We start from the raw sequence: 22,508 nt of genomic DNA, 5'->3' as shown, positions 1-22,508 counted from the left end.
TCCCCACCTAACAGCTGATGGGGGTAGTGCAGCAGCAGTAGCTGCTTTCCCATGCATCCTCCAGCTTCCTGCTAGCCCCAGAGCTTCAATTGCAGTTGTGGATGTTTTTGGATATGGTATTTTTGGTATGGATTGAAGAGAGAGTGGTAGAGAGGGTGTTTAGAGGGTGCTCTTGTTGTCTCTATGCAATTTCAGTTATGCACACGGGGTCTTGGGTGGTAACTCCCCATGTAAGTTGGTTGATGCCTGTACTTCTTTAGACAATTCATGGTTAGCTTTCACTACCACAAAATGTGATGGTTTAGACCAGGGGTGGCCAACTTCCAAGAGACTGCGATCTACTCACAGTTACAAACTAGCAGAAGGCTTATTTGTAAAAAGACCAAACTCTCTTTCAGCTCAGCACTGGAAAGTGTGTGTGTGTGTGTGTGTGTGTGTGTGTTTATATTGATTAGAATATGTGTAATGGAAAATTAATTCAATTATTTTTTAATGTAGGTAATTATGCAGGCCGGGGTACCACAGGATTAGTGGCACGTTTTGTTCCTCCCCATCTGAACAACAAATCCTGTAGGGTAACATCTCTATGCTATAGTGAAGATGGCCAAGAAATTCTTGTGAGCTATTCTTCAGATTATATATACTTGTTTGATCCCAAGGATGACACAGCTAGAGAACTTAAAGTTCCGTCTTCAGATGAAAGAAGAGAAGAAGTAAGTGTTCCATGGTTACTGGTGTTAAAATGATTTTGAAGACAAAAGAGAGTTAATATGTAATAATACGTAATGCTAAGCCAAGCCATAGTTTAGCATAAAGACAGACCCCAGGAAAGGAGATCGTTGCCATTTGCTTCTCCAGTTTATTATTATTTATTGAATTTATATACCGCCCTATACCCAGAGGTCTCAGGGTGGCTCACAGAACAAAAAATAGCAGTTTCCCAGCTTTTGCAATGTTTTGAGCTAATCTGTGGTTTGGATTACTATGTTGTCCAAACTTGGGCTTGTGGTTTGTCACTCCAGATAAACCACCAACCAGTTTGAACAACATACTAAGCCTAACTATGGCTTAGCTCACAGCACTGCAGCAGCAGGACTGGAGGAGCAAAACTCCCACTAAGCCATGATTTGGCTTAGAATTATGTGCAAATCATTTAATTAGCTGTATTGGAAAATGTTTATTATTTAAAAAGGTGCTGTGTCTTAGTGCCATTTTGAAACAAGACATCAGTATAATTTTAATGTTAGGTTATTAGATAGAGATTTTGCTTGTAGATTCAAATTCAGATCCTACTAAGCTGAGCAAATAATTAGAAATATCTTCTATAAGATTGATTTAGTGAGAACCTATACAATTATCCTGACTGGAAAAATATTTAAATAACTGTATTAAATACACCGTTAGTTACATATACTGTAGTTACATTAAAAATACACATTTTAGTTAGAGTGGATAGGTTTTCATGTAAATGACAGTAGTTGCTTGTGCACACGTTGCTTGTTGTGCACAAATTTGGCCCCTGTCAACCTGTAATATGACTGACCTTCCTTCCATTAAAACACCATAAAATTCACTAATTTTAGATGACTTCTTGTATTGGACAAAGAAAATCTTTCAATTGTATAGTGTTAAATCGTGATCAAATTACAAATAAAACTGGGAGGTTTCTCATTTGCCATGGTGTTTTGGTATTCTGAATATCTTCAGATGTAAACCTGCCAGTCTGTTCCAAGCTATGGCTGCAAAAACTTTCTGGACCAGTTTACCAATATGTAATTCTACTCTAGATATAGAAGCAGCCATGTGTTGATAACAGAATGTTTCCTTGAAGACAGAAATAGCAACATGAAGAGTTCATCTGGCACTATATGTGAGAATCCATCAATAATATTACCCCTGCCCCAAAAACTGTCCTGTCCCACATATGAAAAAAGGAAGTCTGTGTTGTTAGCAAGCTGTATGTAAACTCTGAAGTTTTTTTTTAAATATAGAAATGTTGATATATATAAAAAATAGTTTATTAAATGTTTCCTCCCCACCGCCAATAATATTGATTCAGTCATTTCAATAAATTCTACAAAATGTGATGACTAGAATTCAAAAGAACCACATTAGTTTCACATGCCCTTGGGCTTGCATTTCTTCAATAACTGCCAGAAAGTTTTTCTGATGTTTAGTCGGAATCTCCTTTCTTGTAACTTGAAGCCATTAGTTCAGGTCCTAGTCTTCAGAGCAGGAGAAAACAAGCTTGCTCCATCTTCCATGCGACAGCCATTTAGATATTTGAAGATGGCTATCATATATCTTCTCAGTCTTCTTTATTCCAGGTTAAGCATACCCAGTTCCCTCAACCATTCCTCATAAGGCTTGGCTTCCAGACCCTTGATCATCTTGGTTGCCCTCTGCACACGTAGTATGGCAAGAATGTGACTTGGTGAGCCTTGAGCTTGAGTGTGCCCCCTTTTCCCTCTTACTGTGGTGTAGCTCTGAGGAGGAGTTTGGAAGCTTTCACTTCCATTTTTGCTTCACTACAGTTTGTCATGTGGACTGAACTTCTGAAATATGGTTAATGTTTCTTTGAAACAAGCCAACTTTTAACCAATGATTTCAAGTTCCAGTGACATGTCAGGTTGTGGTTAAGGAAGAACAGGAGCAAAAGCTTCTGAACCCCTCACAGCAATACCAGAGGAATGGGGAGGAAGGGAGCTAGAGGCTCACTGCAGCTCATTCACATCATGCTAAACTATGACTTAGCAGATGGGTACTCAATGTGCTCTTCAACTCCCATCAGTCTCAGCCAGCACAGCTAGTGGTCAAGGATGATGGTAGCTAGCAATATCAGGAACGCACCATGTTGGTTGTTAGCATGATACATGAACACTGCCAGTATCTTTATTATGTATGACCAAGTGAAAGTCACCCATTTCTTAGCTCCGCTTCAGTGTAACTATCATGTGCTTACCTGACCACCTGAATATCCAAATGTTCCACATGGCTGAATCTGGACTGAAAATTCCTGCAGTGTTGCAGGTGTAGCTGGTGAAAGCTATGTTAACTGATCTCTTGTTTCAACTACTATTTAAATTTAGACTAGTACCCAGTGGGTTCTATCCAGGTGTATAAAATGTCTGGTCTGCTCATGTGCTGCAGTCACTTCTGATACTCTCCTCTGAGTGTCCCTGCTGCTAGAGTCCTTGGCTGTGAGCTGTGACATGAGCATTGTTGGTTGTGGTGTTCTTTTGGTGGCAGGCAAATACTTTTTTGTCTTTCAGCCCTTAAAAAAAGAAAGAACTAAATTATGTTGGTCCTTCCACTGCTTTTGATTTATTATTGAGATCTGGTACACATGTGTTTCATGTTCAAACTTCTGCTCTACCTCTGAGGATAAGGAAAGATGCAAAATATGCTATAATGTGATATGTACCTTGAGCATAAGATTTTCATGTTGAAGACACAGTTCCACTTCTACAATTCAGTTTTATAGCTTCCCCAGATATATACAATTGTATTAAAAATATCTGAATATTTTGGAACATTAAAATATGTGTTCACTGTTGCCATACTACCTTAGTCATCTTCTTTTGATTATCATCTGTAGCTAAAGAGACTTACAGTCATACCTCGGGTTACAGCCGCTTCAGGTTGCGTCTTTTTGGGTTGCGGAACACTGAAACCCAGAAGTACTGGAACGGGTTACTTCTGGGTTTGGGCGGTCGCGCTTGCGCAGAAGCGCCGGATCGCAACCCACGCATGCACAGACGCAGGTTGCAAACGCTGCGGGTTGCGAACGTACATCCCGCACGGATCACATTCGCAACCCGAGCATCTATTGTACTAGAGTTGCAGAAAACAACAAGTTTATCCTTCATTCTTGACAGGGCTGAGAGTATAAAAAGATTGCTGACAAATACAGGCTAAGTTTTAGTGAAATAATTAAGGCATTCAATCCTTTACCCACTTACGTGGAATTAAACTCCATTCTCAAGTTTCAATCAAGCTTCTTTGTAGGCATTTTCTATACCTATCTATCTATTTTCTCATTTATGAACTTTTGAAAGTCCATAATAAAAAATATTGAAGTGGTTTACATAAAAGCAATAAAAATACAACATCCACTAAAATCTTCTAAAAAGATAAAAACAAAATGCAACAGACTCTCAAAAATAGAACTGAATTGTATACAAATAACAATAACTATTGTAACTGTGTTTACATAGATTACTTCACCTCATATGACATAGCAGATTGAAGGGTTTGCAGTGGCAAAATCTGATTTGTGATCCATGGATACAAATTAAATATATGTGCAAACATTTTTCACTGGCAGATGTATACCTTAAATATTAGGCATATTAAATATGTATTACTGTATATTTTATTGCATTTGAAATATTTTATCCTAGCTTTTCAGCCAAAGACATTATCACAAGATAAATAAAACTGTTTATAATATAAAATCTCAGCTGTTTTACAGTTGGATACAGCATGTAGAAGATCCCTCCCTCTCCCACCCAAGTGGGTAAAAGTCTAATTGAGTACCCCTAAAGTACCCCTTGGATACAGGATACAGATCAGTTCAGATCCATTATGACTGCACTGGCATAGTTTGTTTCCTACGCTGTATTAGTAATTAAAGCAGATTAATGAACCCAGATCAACTAAGCTGAGAAAGCATTTAGCCCAAATTTTTAGATTCCTTCACTCAAAAAACGAGAATTTCAGCTTTGGTTTAATATTTTTACCTTTTCAGCTTATTACAGAAATAAAATGTTTACATCTTAAATGCCCCTCTTGTCATTATTTCTCTAGTTACGGCAGCCTCCTGTCAAACGACTCCGACTAAGAGGAGACTGGTCAGATACTGGACCAAGAGCAAGGCCTGAAAGTGAGAGAGAAAGAGATGGTAATATCTTGAGTTTTGTAGCTTGATTTCAGTTCAAAATCTGAATCAGTGAATAACAGATTATTCTGTTATTAATTTCTGGGATTTATGTTTTACAAATGGTATTCCTAGCTAAAAGTGAACACTGGTTAGTCAGATAGTGGCACCTTGTTTTACTTGAAGCAAATTCCAACTTTCTGGTTTTTCCAGTAACCGAGCCTTTTCTTACTGCTTTTATCAGGCTTAGTTCAAGTCAGCAAGGTCACTGGCCCTTAATAACATGTACAACATGAATATAGCAGCTCTTATCAAACAGACTGCTCATGCTTGGTTGAATCTGGAGAGGGAAATTGTAGATGGATTGAAATCTCAAGCTGCCAGATCTTAACATGTAGGGTTTTCCCTGTCCTAGTTCCTCACTACTGAAATGAATTTGGTATTCTCTTGCCACCAACAGGAGGATAGAGGAATTGCCAGTTAAAAGCTTGTGTACAGGTCATGAAATTACTCAGCTGGGATCACTTTTCCCTGCAGACAGTGAGTCAAACACTACAACTCTTGGCTGAAGCAATTATAGCAGAGAAGGGGTTTTTTTCTCATCCCTTTTTTCTTTGTAATAGTGTAATTAGGTATGATCAAACAGCTGAAAAAATGAAACCAGCAAAGCCGCACAGACTGGGTGTCTTTAAAAAGCACTAAAAGCATTTTTAAAATTTTGTTTAAAACAGTTTCTGAACAATGAAGAATGAGAAAACCAATATGTTGAAAAAACATATAGAGAAATATTTTCACCTTTCAGAGATGTAAATATGCAAGATTTCCAGTAGCAGAAGGAAAAATGTACTGTGCTACTTCACAGTAAAAGGATTGACACCTCTCTTTATATATAGGTGAACAGAGCCCTAATGTTTCATTAATGCAAAGAATGTCTGACATGTTGTCAAGATGGTTTGAAGAAGCAAGTGAAGTTGCACAGAGCAACAGAGGAAGAGGACGATCTCGTTCTAGAGGTGAATGTTCTTAACTGCCTTCAGCATGAAATGACAAGGGGATTTTTGAAATAAAAGGTAGTAATCAACATTTTTTAAAAATGGCACACTTGGCATAGGAACGTGAGAAAAGCCATCTGAATCAGGCCAATGGCCCATTTAGTCCAGTATCCTGTTCTCAAGGTGACCAACTAGATGCTTATGAAAAGACCAAAAGCAGCACTCTCACCACTTGTGATTCCCAGCAACTGGTATTCAGACACACTGCCTCTGACTTTGGAGGTAGAACCTAGTTATTGTAGCCTAGCCTAGTAGCCATTGATAGCCTTATTGTCTTTGGATTTCCTTTCTCCTCAGTCTTCCAGCGTCATCAGATATATCTTAATTCTAGGGCTATGATGGAGGGGGAAAAACTTTTCTCTAAACCAAAAAGCTCCAAAATTTCAACCTTCTTCACAGGAGACTTGCTCCACCCCCTTGATATTTTTTTCCAGCTGTACAGCATCCTTCATGAAATGAAGTGACAAGAAGTGAGCACAGTATTCCAAGCGCAGTCATATAGGATTGTAATATATCTGGATTTTCCCAAACATGTCCTCTTTTTCAGGTTTAAAATGTCTGTCAGGGAAGATTTTTGAAATTTGGCAAAATGTCTGGCTTTTTTTTTTTTACTACAAATTGACTGCTCTTTTGCAGAGTAGACAGTCTCATATAATGTATGTGTGCGTGCATGTGTCATATATACTGTATGTATGTATATATTTCATCCTCCGTGGCACACACACTTCAATAGCACCCACCGTCTGCCGGTGTGCTTGGTGCCCATTGTGTAGGAGTGGGCGGGTGGGCAACCCTATACCATATATTAGTACAATGGTATTCTGATATTAGCAGTTTTATTTTCAGTTCCATTCCTAATGATCCCTAGCATGGAATTTGTCTTTTACAGCAGCAGCTTCACACTGGGTCAGCATCACAATTAAGCGATCCACTACAACCCCAAGGTCTTGTTCGTGGTCAGTCACTCCAGCTCAGACTCCATGAGTGTATATGAAATTAAGATTTATTTATTGATGCAGTGTGTATCACTTTACATTTGTTTATATTGAATTACATTTGCCATTTTACTGCCCATTCACTCAATTTGGAGAGATCCTTTGGAGTTTATCATAATATTTTTGGTTTTAAACACTGAAGTATTGGTTACCATCAGCAAACTTTGTTATCTCACTGCTCACCCCTTATTCAAAGTAATTTATAAATAAGTTAAAAGGTACAGGTCTGAAGTGGGAGGACTCTACTTTCTACATCATCCATTGGGAGACTATCCTATTATTCCTGCTCTCTGCTTTGAGTGATTTGACCCTCCTGATGTTCCCTTTCAACTTTATTTTTTACAATCCCCTAATTTTTGGGAAATTCCTCTTTTGAAGTCAAATGTGGTTTGTGTTGGATTTTCTTGGCAATTGTCCATTTACATATATGTAAGTTCAGTAGCAGTATGCTCAGTGTTTCCAGTTGGTTTAATGTAGAGTTGAAAGTGTACTGTGCTGAAGATATTCTTTGTTTCAAATGTGACATGGTATGAGAGTCCTCTTTTTAAAAATAAAGTTGCTGGGTTTTTTTAAAGGTGGCACCAGTAGATCAGATGTCTCTGCTGCTGGCAGTGTCTTAGCAAGTGCTGAAACAGAGGCCACAATGGAAGTAGATGGTCCTGAACAGCTGCAATCATCATCATCTACAGTGTCAGCTCAAGCTCCCTCAACATCTTCCTCGACTGAAAGCCCCCCGTCTACTTCCTTGCTATCCTCTCCTGATAACGAACAAAGGCCATCTTTGGAGACCCCTGCACCGCCTACACTCCATCAGTCTGGTATGTTGGAATTAAAGTTTCCCTCTTTGAACACTTTAAGTATCTCATCTATATAGGTTTGTTGAATGTGTGGAATTATGGAATGTGGATTTATTATACCAATAATCAACTAAGTTGTGTATGTGGTAGTCGAGGAATATGTACTTCCAGAAAGAAGACACTCAGGTGGAGTGACTAATCATTTAGTTGTATAAAGACTACTATTATTTTAAATAGCCTTTCACTCAAAGCTCTGTGATGTTGGAGTTTGGCTGTAACTTGCTACAACACAGTCAGTTATCTGTTGTGATCTGCCTCCCAAATGGCATGAAACAAAATATCTAGTTCTCTGTCATCTATCATCAGGGCTCTCCCCCAGCATTTTTAACATTTTTGAATATTACAGGAACCTTTCCTGAATTGCATCCTATTTGGTTGACAGCTTCCCCAGCCATCTGGGACTTAACTATTAAATTATTCTGACTATAGTTGCTTTGACTAGAAATAAGATATTTTTTTTGCACAGGTAATGTATTAAAGCTGAAGTAACTCCATTTTATAACTTAAACTAGCAAGACTAGAAACTTTGGGTGGGCTCCAAAAATGTGCTCAAGGGCTTGGATTTGCCATATCACAAACTGCTTTTGAAAGATTCCTCTTTTTCAAAAGTTGCTTGCTTTGTGGCGTTGGGTTTACTGTTGAAGAAACATGAGTACAGTGGAACCTCGGGTTACATACCATCTTCCTTACGAACGCTTCGGGTAACGAGCTCTGCAAACCTGGAAGTAGGTGCTCCTGGTAGCGAACTTTGCCCTGGGATGCGAGCAGAAGTCACGTGCTGGTGGCGCAGCAGCAGTGGGAGGCCCCATTAGCGAAAGTGCGCCTCGTGTTAAGAATGGTTTCGGGTTAAGAATGGACCTCCGGAATGAATTAAGTTTGTAACTGGAGGTACCACTGTATAAAGACTCCTTTGACACATGCAGCTAATTGTGCTGTTCTTTGGGTTCATGATCACTGCAGTTTGCACAGTTATGTTAAGTAACCTTTCCAACAATTGTTATCTCTTTAATTGCGGTAAAATCATCATAGGCAAAAATTAAACAACACGTAATCATAGAGATTTTGGTTATTATAGCACTTCATTTTGTACTACTTCTGCATCTGTGTTCATGCAGTTTGATACATTTGCTGCCGTGATATAAATAGAAAGCACTTTCCAGGCCCCCTGCATCTCTTATACATACTTGATTTGGGCTTTTCTACCTATAGATGTGTGCCAACTTATCTGTGCTCCGATGGCCATATCCTTTAGCAGTAGGAGATACAGTTTCTCATTTATCAAAAAGCAAGAGCTCACAGTAGACCTATTTCCCTTCAGAAATGGAGTGGCATGTGTACAGAATTTGGTAGCTTTGCTATTTGGATTGTTGGGAACTTATCCTTCCAACATATGGCATGGCTTCCTTTCTCACTCTCTCTGTCCTGTTGTCAGAATACACTTTTTTCAGACAAAAATCTGCAACTTTACCAAGTACAGTTATAGAGAATAGGAAAGAAATGAGGCTTCTAAAGTAAGTACTATAGGGAAATGGACTTCAGAACTGCAAGTTTTGCTTCAGAGGACGTACCAAGAGGAATAGTAATGGAATTATGCTCATTTTGTTAGGCTGCTTCACACTTTACATTCTGTTTTACAATGTCATTCCATTGTTTAATTATATGTTTTAGATGGTTTAACTGTAAATTGTGTCAATTTGTTGGAAGACGCTTTCAGGACAGAAAGATGATGTAGGCTTTTCTATCCTATATACAGTGCAGCACAGTATAAGGGAAGCTGTACAATTGTGTTTGAAAACTATTGTACATGGGGTATTTCTGTGCAGAAAAAAAATGTCATGTATGAAGATGCCATAAAATTAATATATTGAAACCCTTCCACTGCCTAAAGCCCTGTAATTTTCAGGAATGAAACTGAGAGATCAAGTAAAAGTTTTCATTTAATAAGCTGGGCAAAGGCTAATGAACGTTAGGAGGCCTGTTAAGAGTCATGCTCCATTGTTCCCAGATTCCTCAAATATATTGCATCCTTAGTCGCACTGGCATTTTCAAGTTGATCTAGTTGCTGGCTGCTGCTCAACTGTGTGCCTCCTCCATGAGAGGTCTGGAAGGTGGCAACACGAGAATGGACCTTTTCTGCTCCCCATTAGTGGAATTCTCTTCTCAGGGAGTCTTGCCTGGTGCCTTCATTAATATCTTCAGGCGCCAGGTGAAAATGTTTTCTATAACTAGATCTTTGGCTGATTAATATTCTATGACCTTTTAAATGTGTTTGTGATATGGGGAAATATTGGTTTGTTTTTGTTTTATTATGTATTTTGTGTTCTCATTTTATATTTTTATGTTATGAACTGCCCCATGATTTTCAGATGAAGGGTAGCATGCACATTTGATTAAATAATAATAATAATAATGCTAGTTTTGTGGCTCTTTGAATCCTGACCCTAGGTCTTCAGATCTTTCAGAGGAAAAATGTTTATAAATAAATATGTAAAAAATAATTGCTATAGCAAATGGATTATAGAATTGTTTTCTCTTATTTTTACTTTTCTCTCAAACTGCTTTGCATGCTCATGCATAGTAGTCCTTTATGACTTTAAAATAATGCTTGTTCAGCTATAATATGGAGTTACTCCAGATAGTTATCAGATTCGTGAATGTTGAGACTTTTACAAAGTTAAATTACTGTCTGTTGAGAAAGTAGCTAATATTCACCTAAGTGAATCTGGTTACAACCTTTGTGTTCCAGAAGAGTTAGTACCTTTGTGCTATACATTGTGTTTGCATGTAACATTGAACCATAGTATAATGCTGCATGGATGAGTCTGAACAAATGCAAGCAAAGGATTGAACACTCTCCACTTACTTCATCCTGCATGGACAAGAATGAATCATTGCAAGAGTTCAGTTTTATGAAATCTCTGCATAGCATTATGTTCAAACCAGAGACATCAACTCTCGCTTGTTTAGTAAACCAATTTCATAACCCATAGTTTGAAGTTGGCTTACTATTGTTGATGTAAGAATTAAGAGACCAAGGGTGTAGATTTTGATTTTTAAAATGTTCCAATATTAATTTTATTGAACCTTTGGCTAGAATGTATTCGGCTTGATTTTGTGTGCCTGCACTTTATGACTCCTTTGCTGCATTCCTTTCCTATCTGACCCTGAAAATGGCACAAATGATCACGAAGGATGTTTTGTTATATTTGTTTTGAGTTAGCACCAGGGTGAAATCTGGCATCTCCTTGAAAGGTTCCGAGGAAGAGATAGGGACAGGAATGTCAACAACCCTGTCTAGGCCTGATTGCTAAGGAAACAGTGATAATGTGGGACATTTGAGTCCCAAATGGCCAGAGCAGTTAGGGACACCCCAAGGTAATTATGGGGGTGAAGTTAACGGTATGGAGCCAATGCGTGTTTTACCTCTCATGACCTGTAACCTTTCTTGTTGTATGTAGAAGGTTGTTTTGGAATGTTTTGATGTTCATGACTCTTTGTGTGCTGTGCCTATAAAACCCTTGTTCTGATTCTCCTCGGGGCAGACCTTCTTCTTAAGTGGCTAGAACAACCATGTTAAGTTGAGCTCTGTCCTATTGCAATAATATCTAATAAAGTCCATGTCCCTAACTGGATCTGCTGGAGCTTGCTGTAATTCACTTGGTTCCATGTTTTGTTTAAAAGCTGTTCCCTTACCTGGGTAATGAACAAGTGGTGTAGAAATAAATTCTTACCACACTGTGAAACTGACCAGAGTTTGGTTTAAAGCAGGACCTCTGGTTCAAATGCATTGCAGAGCAGAGATTCCTTAAAAGTAAAACTAAACTCTGACAATGTCCTCCTGTCAGACAAGAAGGGGTATGAGGGGAGCACAAAAATGTTTTCCTTAGGCTCATTCATGTAGTGCTGAACTATGTTTTATTGTTGCTTGTGAGCTAAGCTGCTGTCTCTGGCAGAGTTGCTATGTGAACCAGGTAATGTAACTCAACAGAGAGAATACAATTTCTACTTAGCTTATTCCATTTGCAGATGGCATTACTGTCATTGGGGAACTTTCATGACTTTCCTTTTCCCATGCTATGCATTATGGGTGTGTGCATGCATGTTTCTTGAGACGCTTTATTCTCTCATGAAAAATCAAATCATCCAAACAATTAGATCACAATAATAATAATATTGTATTTTACTGTGTTGTGGCTGTTACAGCCAAACTTTTCTTTAGGCTAAATAGTCTAAACAAGTTAAGTATTAAAACCAGTTTAAAATTAATTTCCTACCATTACAGCTTAAATGAGCTGTTACTCAGAGACCATTAGAGTTTTGTAAGCTTGGTTATGAAACAGACTGATCTAACTAATAGTAAATATGCAAAGATATCTATATGCCTACATTAAGTCAAACACCAGCTGATCTTCCCTACCTATAAAAATATTATTAAAATCAGTAATTTTAAAGGGGAACTCACTATTTTTTCTCCACCTGTGCTTGTAGTTCCTGTTCTTATCCATTTTTAATCTGTTGACCATTTTAGTAGAGTTATCCATTTCAGCAAAAATGCTGCTGCTTCTTTTTAGTAGACTTTGGTAACCACAAGTTTCTCACTTCTCAAAGAATCATTTTGAAACATTGGGCTGCATCAAATAGTGCCTTTGCCTTATTGGAAAACACTTCTGCTTACATAAGTTAGGGCACCCGATTTTTGCTGACTGCTCCCTTGGTGAGGAGGACCCTTCTATGTGCTGAGGGATCCTCCTGAACAGAATGGTGTATGTCTCAGAGGAATGCATTAGTTGAAGGGAGGAGAATCTGCCAGGATCAAGTGCCCCAGCTTATGTGAGCAGAAGTGCTTTCCAATAATTTCTCCAATATTTGTCTGCCTTTGAAACACTTTATACATTATTTCCCCCCTATACTGAGATAGTCTTCATGTAATTTTTAAAAATGTATTGTAACATGTGTAGAATAACACAAGGGGAGATTGGACTGCTGATCTATGCAGAAGTTGTCCATTCTGAGTATCTGCATTATGAAAAAAATGATGTCACTCTTTCCCTTATTACAATATACACAAATCTTTCTACATCAAGCTTCTCTCTCTGTATTGGGGAAAAAAAGTATGAGATAAGTTTCTTATTTCAGTACTGTATTGGTCTTAAGGTTACTTCCCAGTCTCAGCTGTGTTTTATCACATACCTTCTCTATTTCCTACAAAAAAAATACTCATAAATAGGGAACATGTGGCTGCATTACTAATGAAAATTTTGTATTAGGATTTAAAAACAGAATCTGGTAGGAAGAGTCACTTTTTAAGAACTGTGCTAGTCATGCTTCCGTTCTCTCTTCTTCCTAATACCATGATGTGTAATGCAAAAGAAAACTTGTAAGAGAAAGTGTCATTTATTGCACAAAGGATACTCTAGGAAAGCTCCATATGTATGTGTTTCATATCATCATGCTTTTTTGGTACATTATTCTTTACTTAAATGGCTAAATAATTGGGTAATAGTTGGAGACAATGAAGCATGAATAATGAGCTTCATAATTCCTATAATTTAGAAAGGAAATAACCAATAAAACACATTTTATTTTCCTTCTGAATATTAGTAGTTTGCTTTTAAACAAAACGTTTGCTGCTTTTATTTCTCTACTCAATATCTATTACCTCGCTCTTTAGTCTTTATGTTCTTTTTATCCTATGTTCTATGCCTGTTTCTTTTTACACCCTTTTTTTCCTGTCTGTCAGAATTAATGGCGCCTGAGTTAGCTATACTCCGTAGGGGCCTGCAGCGGCTGAGGCTTAAGAAGGCTGAACAGCAGAGACAGCGAGAGCTAGCTGAGGGTTCAGCACAACAGTCCTCCAGCTCTGATCAGTCTTCCCCTAAGGGATCCCCACAGGACCCTCAGCCTACAGGTTGTCATTTGTCAAGGTTTATTAAGCAGCTGGTGTAGTTACATAGTTTGTGCTGCTATTGTTTGCTGAGATGCTTCCCCTCAAGAACAAGAGAGTGAATGCAGTTGCTTCTTGTGTGTTCTTTGCATTTGGTGGTGTTCATTCATCACAGTGCTCCAAAGTAACTAATACTTGGCTGAATATCTCCTTACTTCTGTAACAATTTTCTTAAGTATAGTTCCTGTTTGAATAATATCTGATCCATAAGATCGACTGCTTCACTATGCAAAGTTGTAAAGTTAAGGGCTTCCCATTCCAGCCTGATGCACTGAAAGAAAACTAACCCTAGCACTCACCAATGTTTAACTTTGGTTTCAAATCCCATGCTTTGCCCTCCTCACAAACCTGAAATGAAGTGGCATTTTAAGCAGCTCTTTCACATCAGCTAGGAGAAAGAGGCCCCTTTTCAGATGAAGTTATTTTGATTTCTATAGACTCTTGTTTGGGCCGTTTTGAATTTTGCTTTGGGTGCTAAAATGACCTTGGCTGAAAATAATTTTGCCATATTTATTTGTGGGAATGATGCATCTTGGCTTCCTATTACCCTTGGCTGTGACACATACCTCAGTTTAGGATAGATGACATTATTGTAGAACAGGGTGACTTCCATTTTGAGGGGCATCAACCATATTCCTGATCAAAGTTATCCTTCCCCCTGTCAAACAGCATTGCCACAATACTTGCTAATTGGTAAACTGTTTCTATTGTGTTAAAATGCATGGCAAAGGGAAGTTTATCAGCTCTGTTCCTCATAATTTGTACTTTTTTTAGTAGCTGCTGGTAAACATTTTAAATAGACACATTAAGGGATCATGTGGCAAAATTGTTTGTAATGAACCTGAGAAGTAAAACTCCACTTGATCTTTATAAACGTTCACATCAAAAACAGAGAGATCTGGTTCATACTCTGCCTCTGCTTGTAGATTTTATATGTGTAGAAGCAAGTTTTGGCTCTTCCTGTCTTATACCATATATAGAAGCTGAAGTTTAAAAGGCTAAATGCTTGAAATTGCAATATAAGTAGACCCACTTCATGCAACTGTGTGCTACAAAATGGCTATAGGCAGATTATGTAGATTTTTATGCAACATGTATAGATTTTTATGTAGCTCAAAGATTTTAACACATTTAGGCTTGATGGTGAAACATTTGTGATCTTAAAGCTTGCTGCACATCTCACTGAGACTTATACCTACACACTAGGAATATATGCAAGTAGTTAGGTGAATATATGCAAGTAGTTAGTAGTTTTTAAGTATATGTACTCAGAAGTAAGACACATTGAATTCTGGGGGATTGGCTACCCTGAAAGTTCATACAGGATAGCTGCTTTATTGCCTTACATTGGAATTATTTTGAATAATTTGTTCTCAGTTCTTTGTATGTGTGATCTTAACTTTACCACTCCCTCACATATACAGGTTTGTAGTTGAGGTGAATTTAATATATTTGACTAAAACTGATTGTAAATTACATTTTCTCTCTCAAATCACTGGTCTACCTGAGACTGGATTACTTGTGCAATGTCCTATTGTAGAAGAAATATAGATACATTTTGGATATGTTCGATTAGAGTAATTCATACTTGGATCCTATACTTGGAAGTACACTCATCAGTTTTCTCTCTATAGATTTGGGAGCTGATTAGTGCAGGTTGCAACTATGCAGGTTTTGCTGACTTGCAGATTGATAAGGTAGCAGTGCAACTTATGTTACACTGCATTGCAATTCTGTGAACGGTATATAGTCACCATCACTTACATGTACTCTGTACCAGGAGTGCCAACTTGGCCCCATGACCATTGGGGCCCAGGGCTGTGGATGCCATGCAGCATGCATGGCCCTGGCATGGAAATTTGTGGGTGCCCGGCCCCTTCATGGGGAATTTTGTGGGTGCTTGGGCAACCAGAGCCCCAGGGAGTTGGCACCTGTGCTCAGTACTTTTGGTCTTATAGGACACAGTTTTGCAAAAAGAGAGACAAAGCTTCAGGTGCAAATCACAGCCAGTGGACTAGAGCTACCATTGCAGAACTACTTGCAATTACATTACAATGTACAGTCATACCTTGGAAGTCGAACGGAATCCATTCCGGAAGTCCGTTCGACTTCCAAAATGTTCGGAAACCAAAGTGCAGCTTCTGACTGGCTGCAGGAAGCTCCTGCAGCCAATTGGAAGCCCCGTAGGACGTTCGGCTTCCAAAAATAGTTCTCAAACCGGAACAGTCACTTCCAGGTTTGTGACGTTCGGGAGCCAAAACGTTCGAGAACTAAGCTGTTCGAAAACCAAGGTACAACTGTATTGGTGCAGAAGATAAAGCCCAGCTTAGAGAATTGCCTTGGAGCAATGATACCAACAAGACTGGGTTCTGTGTGTCAACCTCAAGTCTTCTATTGGCATCATGTCAGGAGCTCTACTAAGACAGAAGAGGCTTCCTTTCTTTGCAGAGCTGCACGTCCTAAAATTATAGATTGGGTTGTGTTGTCCAGTGATAGTTACTGTGTGTGTGTGTGTGTGTTTGTGTGTGATCACTAAAACTTTTAGCTATGTTATATATGTATCAGGAGTTGGTTGTGATTGCTTCTGGTGTCTTGTTTGTAATATTATGTACTATATAAGTTCAGGCATCTGTAGTCAACCATCTTCCACCCTACATAGTTTGCTCCTGTGCAATCCCCCCCCCCCCCAATTTTTTGGCCTTTTCATCATTTTTGCTTATCTTGCACCAGAGAAGAAAACTACTTATTGAAAATATGTTTTAAATTTGTCCCCAATTGCTCTTGAGCTTTAAAAATCTGTTTTTCCTCAGGGAAAACTGAAAAGTAACAACACACAGTCACTAACAATCTACTAATAAGAAAATGAAAACAGAGTCTATGCTTCTGCTATTATTCATGTAAAGGTTGTTAAGAATGGTTTAAGTTTACACAGTTACATGAGATTAAGTTCCATTGAATTTACTACTGAATAGTGATGCCTTCGGTAGTGCTACAAAACTCTTGTTAAAAAAAATGCTTGTTTGGTTATTCAAAATTACACAAGGCTGAATGACGCAGTTATAGGAAAACCTTTGTTGTGTTTTCTAGTTATAAGAACCAGCAAAATTAAGCAAATAAAAGAGTGGGAACATTGTGCTGAAATCTAATGTTTTAAGACTTCATAGAGAGACAAAGGCACAGGCAGGTTGTTCAGGCAGGCAGCAAGGTGCCGAAATACAGGGTGGAGCCTGACATGCACAGCAGCAACAATTTCTAATTAAAGAGCAATAGAAGGCAAGGTTACCAAAGCACTCAGGGCCAAACTAGAAGTGTATTATTGAAGGGGTTTTTTCCAGCCAGAGTTCACAGGAGAGAAAACGTCATGTTCCAGAGTCCTATCCCATCTCCATTTCCATCTTGATTGCCCTTCCTATTTGGAAATCCCTTCCTTCCTTGCCTCATTTTCATCAATTCCTCTCTGGTTTGCCTAAAAAGTTTTATAGTAATAATTATAATTAGTATTTATTGGATTTCTATACGTCTCCTTATTTGAGGATCAAAGCGTAGTTTACAATATAAAAACACAAAAATATGTAACATAGTAACAAACAAAAACAATAACCTCATAGATTTGTAATTAGGGTCTGGGAGAAGAGCAATGTTTTTGTTACTTATCTTTAGGCACCAGGCAAAAATATTATATATAATAAAAACACATATACAGTAATAGGTAGCACAAGATCTCTTTGTTTTATTTAATTTATATCCTGCATCTTCAGTTCAAACTAATTAATATATCCTAGGTGGCAAGTACAAATATATTAAAACTAATTTAACATTTCTAAAATCCAATGAATCGGCAGTAACAGTGAAAACAGCAACATCATAGGAAGCTATTTTAAAAGATTTGAAAAAATAAAAATGTCAGAAAGACATGAAAGTAAAAGAACCAGATGAGCCTCCTGGGGAGAGTATTTCACAATAGGGGCACTACGTATGAAAAGATAATTTCCACAATTGCCACATGATTAGCATGTAGAGCAGGCCTCCAATGACAGTTTTAATGAAAAGGTAGTCACATGTCCTTCACATGGTCCTAAGACATGCTGTTCCTTTAAAAAAATTGTTTTGTTTGCTGCAGCTGTCTTCCAGAAAACATTCATATTTTCTATACTTTAATAGAAACTATTTCCAGAAATGTACCAAACCCAACTTTCAAAGAAGAATTTTTAATTATCCATTGTACCTTGTACCATCCCATGGAGCAACTAAAAAAAAAGTCTTTCCTTCTTTGGATATTCAACTCATTTGCAGTTCTTGTTCAGGATTCTGGTTAAAAATGGTTAAACACATTTACTGGAAACATTACTGATTTGTAATATTTAGACATTAGTCATTTACGATAGATAAGGCTCTGCGTAGATGGCATATCTTTGATTCATCAAAAATGTTACATGCATTTCTAAATCTTTGTTTTCCACTTCCCCTTATTGCTGTTGTGTTTGGACCTTTCCCTAAGAGTTACAAGGTGATCATACCTAATACGTAAGCGTTTAACTTTGAACAAGCTCCGAAGCTCTACTTTTAATGAAGCTATTACTAAAATAAACAGAATTGCCCTCAGAATTATGATATCTTTACATATGTGCTATGTTCACACTTACTAACACTTTGTTTTCAGATGATGAAAAGGCAAGTCCACATCCTGGAACAAGTGAACCTGTTTTAAGTTTACATTATAGTACAGAAGGAACAACTACAAGCACAATAAAATTAGACTTCACTGATGAATGGTAAGATTGCACTACTTTTCCCAATTTTAGCTATGACTTTAGTTGTAGCATTTTGGGATGATCAATGGGCCATTGAAATTTATGGGCTGTATTCAATACTGTCCATGTGCAAGCAGAACAGACTTCCACTTGTGGTGGGACTTTGCCTTCCTTGTCTTCACTGCACAAATCTGTTCTGGAATGGTGGGGGACCTTCTAGAGAAGATGGGGGAGTTTAGGGGGCTATGTGGGGAGGGAAGGAAGGTGATGTGAAGTTTGCTTGCACAACACTGGACATACTCTAAGTATGGCTAACATTAGATCTCACACTTGAACTTTTTCATTTAATAGCTTTCATATGCTACACTGCCAGAATAACTTCATTAAGAAAAAGTGCTGAGTTAGACCAGAGGAATATTGTGTTAGGCTAGATGCAAGTTTTAGGAATTGTATGAAAAATACATTTGTTTCATACACCCAAGCTTTACATGGTGCTTTCAGTATTAAAATCATTTTGAAAAGTCTTTCAAGCATTATTTCATTACATTTATGGGATAGTAAATCGTACTGGAGATCATTTCTGCCTATGGGATTACAAATAAAACACTTTTCTGTCTTACTATATGAATTGAATATCAAATTTAGCAGAGTGGGGTACGATAATTGCAGTAATAAAACAAAAGCAGGTGAAACAATAAATAACAATATTAAAACACAGAGAGCAGCTTATTCTATTATTATAACACAGCTGAGTTGAGAATTCAAAGATGCCTGAAAAATAGCAAAGTGTTAACCTGGTGGTGAAATTGATCTTAAGTTGGCACCACATGGACCTCAGAGGGAGGGAATTCCATAGTCGGAGAACCACTGCAGAGAAGGTGCTCTCCTGTGTCATTGCATAATTTCCAAACGTGAGGTGCTGAGCAGGGCATCCTGGAAGGGCTTGATGCCTGTGCAGGAAGACATTGAGAGAGTGGTACTGTCAAGTCAGGACAGTTACATGGCTCCAGTGAACTATTCCACTCAACAGCCTAGCAAGCAGCAATCTATAGCAGCTGCAGCTTCCAGGTAATCTTCAAGGGCAGCCCCAAGTATTACAGTTACCCAACTGGGAATCCATTTTTTATAGCCTAGTGTATGAAGAAGAAAGCATTATGCACCAGATAGTATAATGGTCATGACCCACACAGCAATAATAATCAATACAATATTTTGTTACAGAGCAAAAACAAACACTATTTTGGTTATAAATATTTATAATTGCTTCAGTACTAGTATGTATTCACGAACTCTTGTTATTTCTGAACTACAATGAAAATTACAAGCAGCTTTTTCCAAATGGGAATTGAAAGAGTGTGTGTGTGTTTGTGTGTGTATATATGTATGGGGAAGACATCTTAAAGCAACATAGATTACATACATATTTAGATTTCCTATATTATAATTAATGGTATATAAAACATCAAGCCAAATTGATGAAAACCAATATTGTATATTTAGATATATTGTACTGCTTCTACAATACTCAATGTAAAGCACAAACTATTTCAATTAATGTTTTCTTATCTTTGCTTTTCGTTTCATCTGATAGGTGTTAGTTTTTCCATGTCCACATTTTTTGTCATTCCTTCATGAGGCATATTGTATACAACCTCCAGTTTTTTCCATATAATGCTCTAACAGCCATAGCCATTCAAGATGCTAGTTTTTAACGTCCTTTAGAAATAAACACATCCATATAATTTTAAAGGTAATAAAGAGGATCTAGAGGGATTGCATATCGTAGTATGCTTTCTGTAATCTTCTTAATAATTCTCCAGTAAATTTTTCTCTGCAACATTCCCAGCAAAAGAAGTTTGCTTCCTTTTCGCGCTGTCAGTATTTTTGGGGGTAGTTCTTCTTACTATTACTATTATTATAACAGGGTTACTATACCATCTTGTCATTACCATATAACAGTTCTTTCTGATTGCTGTCTTTAGTAAAATTTTATGGTGCTTATTACAGAGTATTTCCCATATCTCCATAGCAATATATTTTCCCCTATTTTATAATATTATTTAACTAGCTCATACTTCAATAATACTAGTAAATGGTTTTTATTCTGGGAATATATTTGAAGGGCAGGCTATAAATATCTAAAATAAATACATGCGTCTGTTGAATGTTCTTGTTGCTAGGAGCAGTACAGCTTCAAGTTCCAGAGGGAGTGGAAATTACAGCAAACCTGAAGGTCAGGAAGAATCCCTGAGAACTCAGAGTTCAGAGACACCAATATTAGAGAGTTCAGAATCAAGTAAGATGTGAATTTGTTGCCTTTATAGCAATGATACAGCCACCATATATACACACATATACATACACTTTTTTGAAAGATGAAAAGTAATGTGTATATAATTGTAAGGGCACAGGATAAAATAACACTTGAAAAACAGGGGGGAGAAATTGGAAGGGGGGGCAAATAACACCTATATACAAAAAAGTAAAAAAGAACTTATAAACATTACAAGATTGTTATTGTAGTTAACCTACATTTAACCTAATGCAGTGTTTATGGAAATGAATTCCAAATATTGTTAAATTTGTCCATGGCAAGTCTATGTTTATATGTGATTTGTTCATGTGCTGCAAGTTTGTACATATCTTCTATCAATTTGTCAAGAGATGATATAGCTATATCATTCATGATCCTGTTTAAGTTTATCAAATCCACAACCAGCCTGATATTATCTGTGGCTTGTCTTCTCTTTATAGAGCCTATTTGGCCATTTTTAATAATAGTTGGTATTACTGTTTGCAGCCTACTTGCCAATAGTGCCATTAAAATGTTTTTATCAATATTAATCAGAGAAATTGGGCATTGGTTGGTGCTTTGGAATAACAGTAATGTATGCCTGATTAGCTCAATAATGTTGAGCTAATTCCTTCTCTGAATATCTCATCATATAATTGAAATAACCTAGGTGCCTAGAGATCAATGTATGTTTTGTACCATTCCACCAGGAATCTGTCTAGGCCTGGTGCTTTACTGTTTTCCATGTTTGAGATTATTCTCAAACATAATCTCAGTTTCTGATATTAGGGACATTAATAATTGTTTTTGCATAGATTCTGAACCAGGTAATTTTATTTTTTTAAAAAAACTTCTCCATCACCTCTTCCAATATCTTTCTGTTGGAGCTATATACATTCATCTAATTCACCTCTAATTTGTGAGACTATTAACCTTTCTTTCTTTTGCTTGAGTCAATTCTACCCCCCTTTCACCTGTTTCCCAATACTTTTTGTCCCATATACATAAGCATTATATCTACTTGTTTTGATAATGTATTACATAGCTCAAATTTCTTCTTTCTTATTTACTACGCAGATTATCAGTTGAGTTATTAACTATGAATGGCCACAAATATTTTAATTCCTCTTTCAATTTTTTCCCTTAACTATTTCTAAGGTTTTTTTATGTGATGCACATGCTGTAATTCAGCCTCTAATACAAGCTTTGTATGCTTCCCATTCATACATCCTAGCGGTCAAACTCTTGGCCTTTAAGTCAAAGAATTGTTTAGTCTCAGTCTTCATTTTACAAAATCTGACTGGTCAAATTTATGGGTTTGACCTGAATATTCAATGCAGAACTTTGCCGGGAATTGAATATAGTTTTTCAAGCTTTTTGCCCTAGCAAGGGCTTTCACTTTAGCAGATTTAGAGCATGCCTTAATCACCTCCTTAGAAAAATCTGGAAAAAGAGAAAGATTAAATAGCCACCTTTATATCATTGTATGCCTGTGCTTACTTTATTTCAAATCATTACACTCCTGGTTTATTTGTACTATTTTTATGGATATATTGTTATTGCTTGTATTTTTATCCTTTTGTAAATCACTTTGGGATTTCCTTTGGCTATGGGTGAGGAAAGCTATGAAAAATCTAAGTAAATTAAACATTTGTACATATACTATGAACAAAACAAGGTTTTCAATCTGATTTTGGGGGAGTTTGGAGCACAGGAGGTAAGTGTAACATCCATGCT

The 22,508-nt window shown here is 37.3% G+C and overlaps 1 protein-coding gene across 8 annotated transcripts in view; it reads left to right on the top strand.

Moving 5' to 3' along the window:
* Positions 1-22,508, top strand: part of DCAF6 (DDB1 and CUL4 associated factor 6) — a 46,830-nt gene that overhangs the window by 15,639 nt on the left and 8,683 nt on the right. For 4 of the 8 annotated variants that reach the window (XM_083438333.1, XM_083438328.1, XM_083438332.1 and 1 more), the window contains 7 exons: positions 499-713; positions 4,810-4,903; positions 5,773-5,892; positions 7,502-7,744; positions 13,524-13,691; positions 18,388-18,499; positions 20,659-20,774. In XM_083438333.1, coding sequence (XP_083294459.1) covers positions 499-713; positions 4,810-4,903; positions 5,773-5,892; positions 7,502-7,744; positions 13,524-13,691; positions 18,388-18,499; positions 20,659-20,774 — 1,068 coding nt within the window. The remainder of the gene's footprint in view (positions 1-498; positions 714-4,809; positions 4,904-5,772; positions 5,893-7,501; positions 7,745-13,523; positions 13,692-18,387; positions 18,500-20,658; positions 20,775-22,508) is intronic. The other 4 variants (XM_083438329.1, XM_083438335.1, XM_083438330.1 and 1 more) reach the window with 3 other exon arrangements.

The sequence above is a fragment of the Podarcis tiliguerta genome (assembly GCF_965153285.1).
Source record: "Podarcis tiliguerta genome assembly, chromosome: 4".
NCBI lineage: Eukaryota > Metazoa > Chordata > Lepidosauria > Squamata > Lacertidae > Podarcis > Podarcis tiliguerta.
This window is presented reverse-complemented; position numbering and strand designations above follow the sequence as displayed.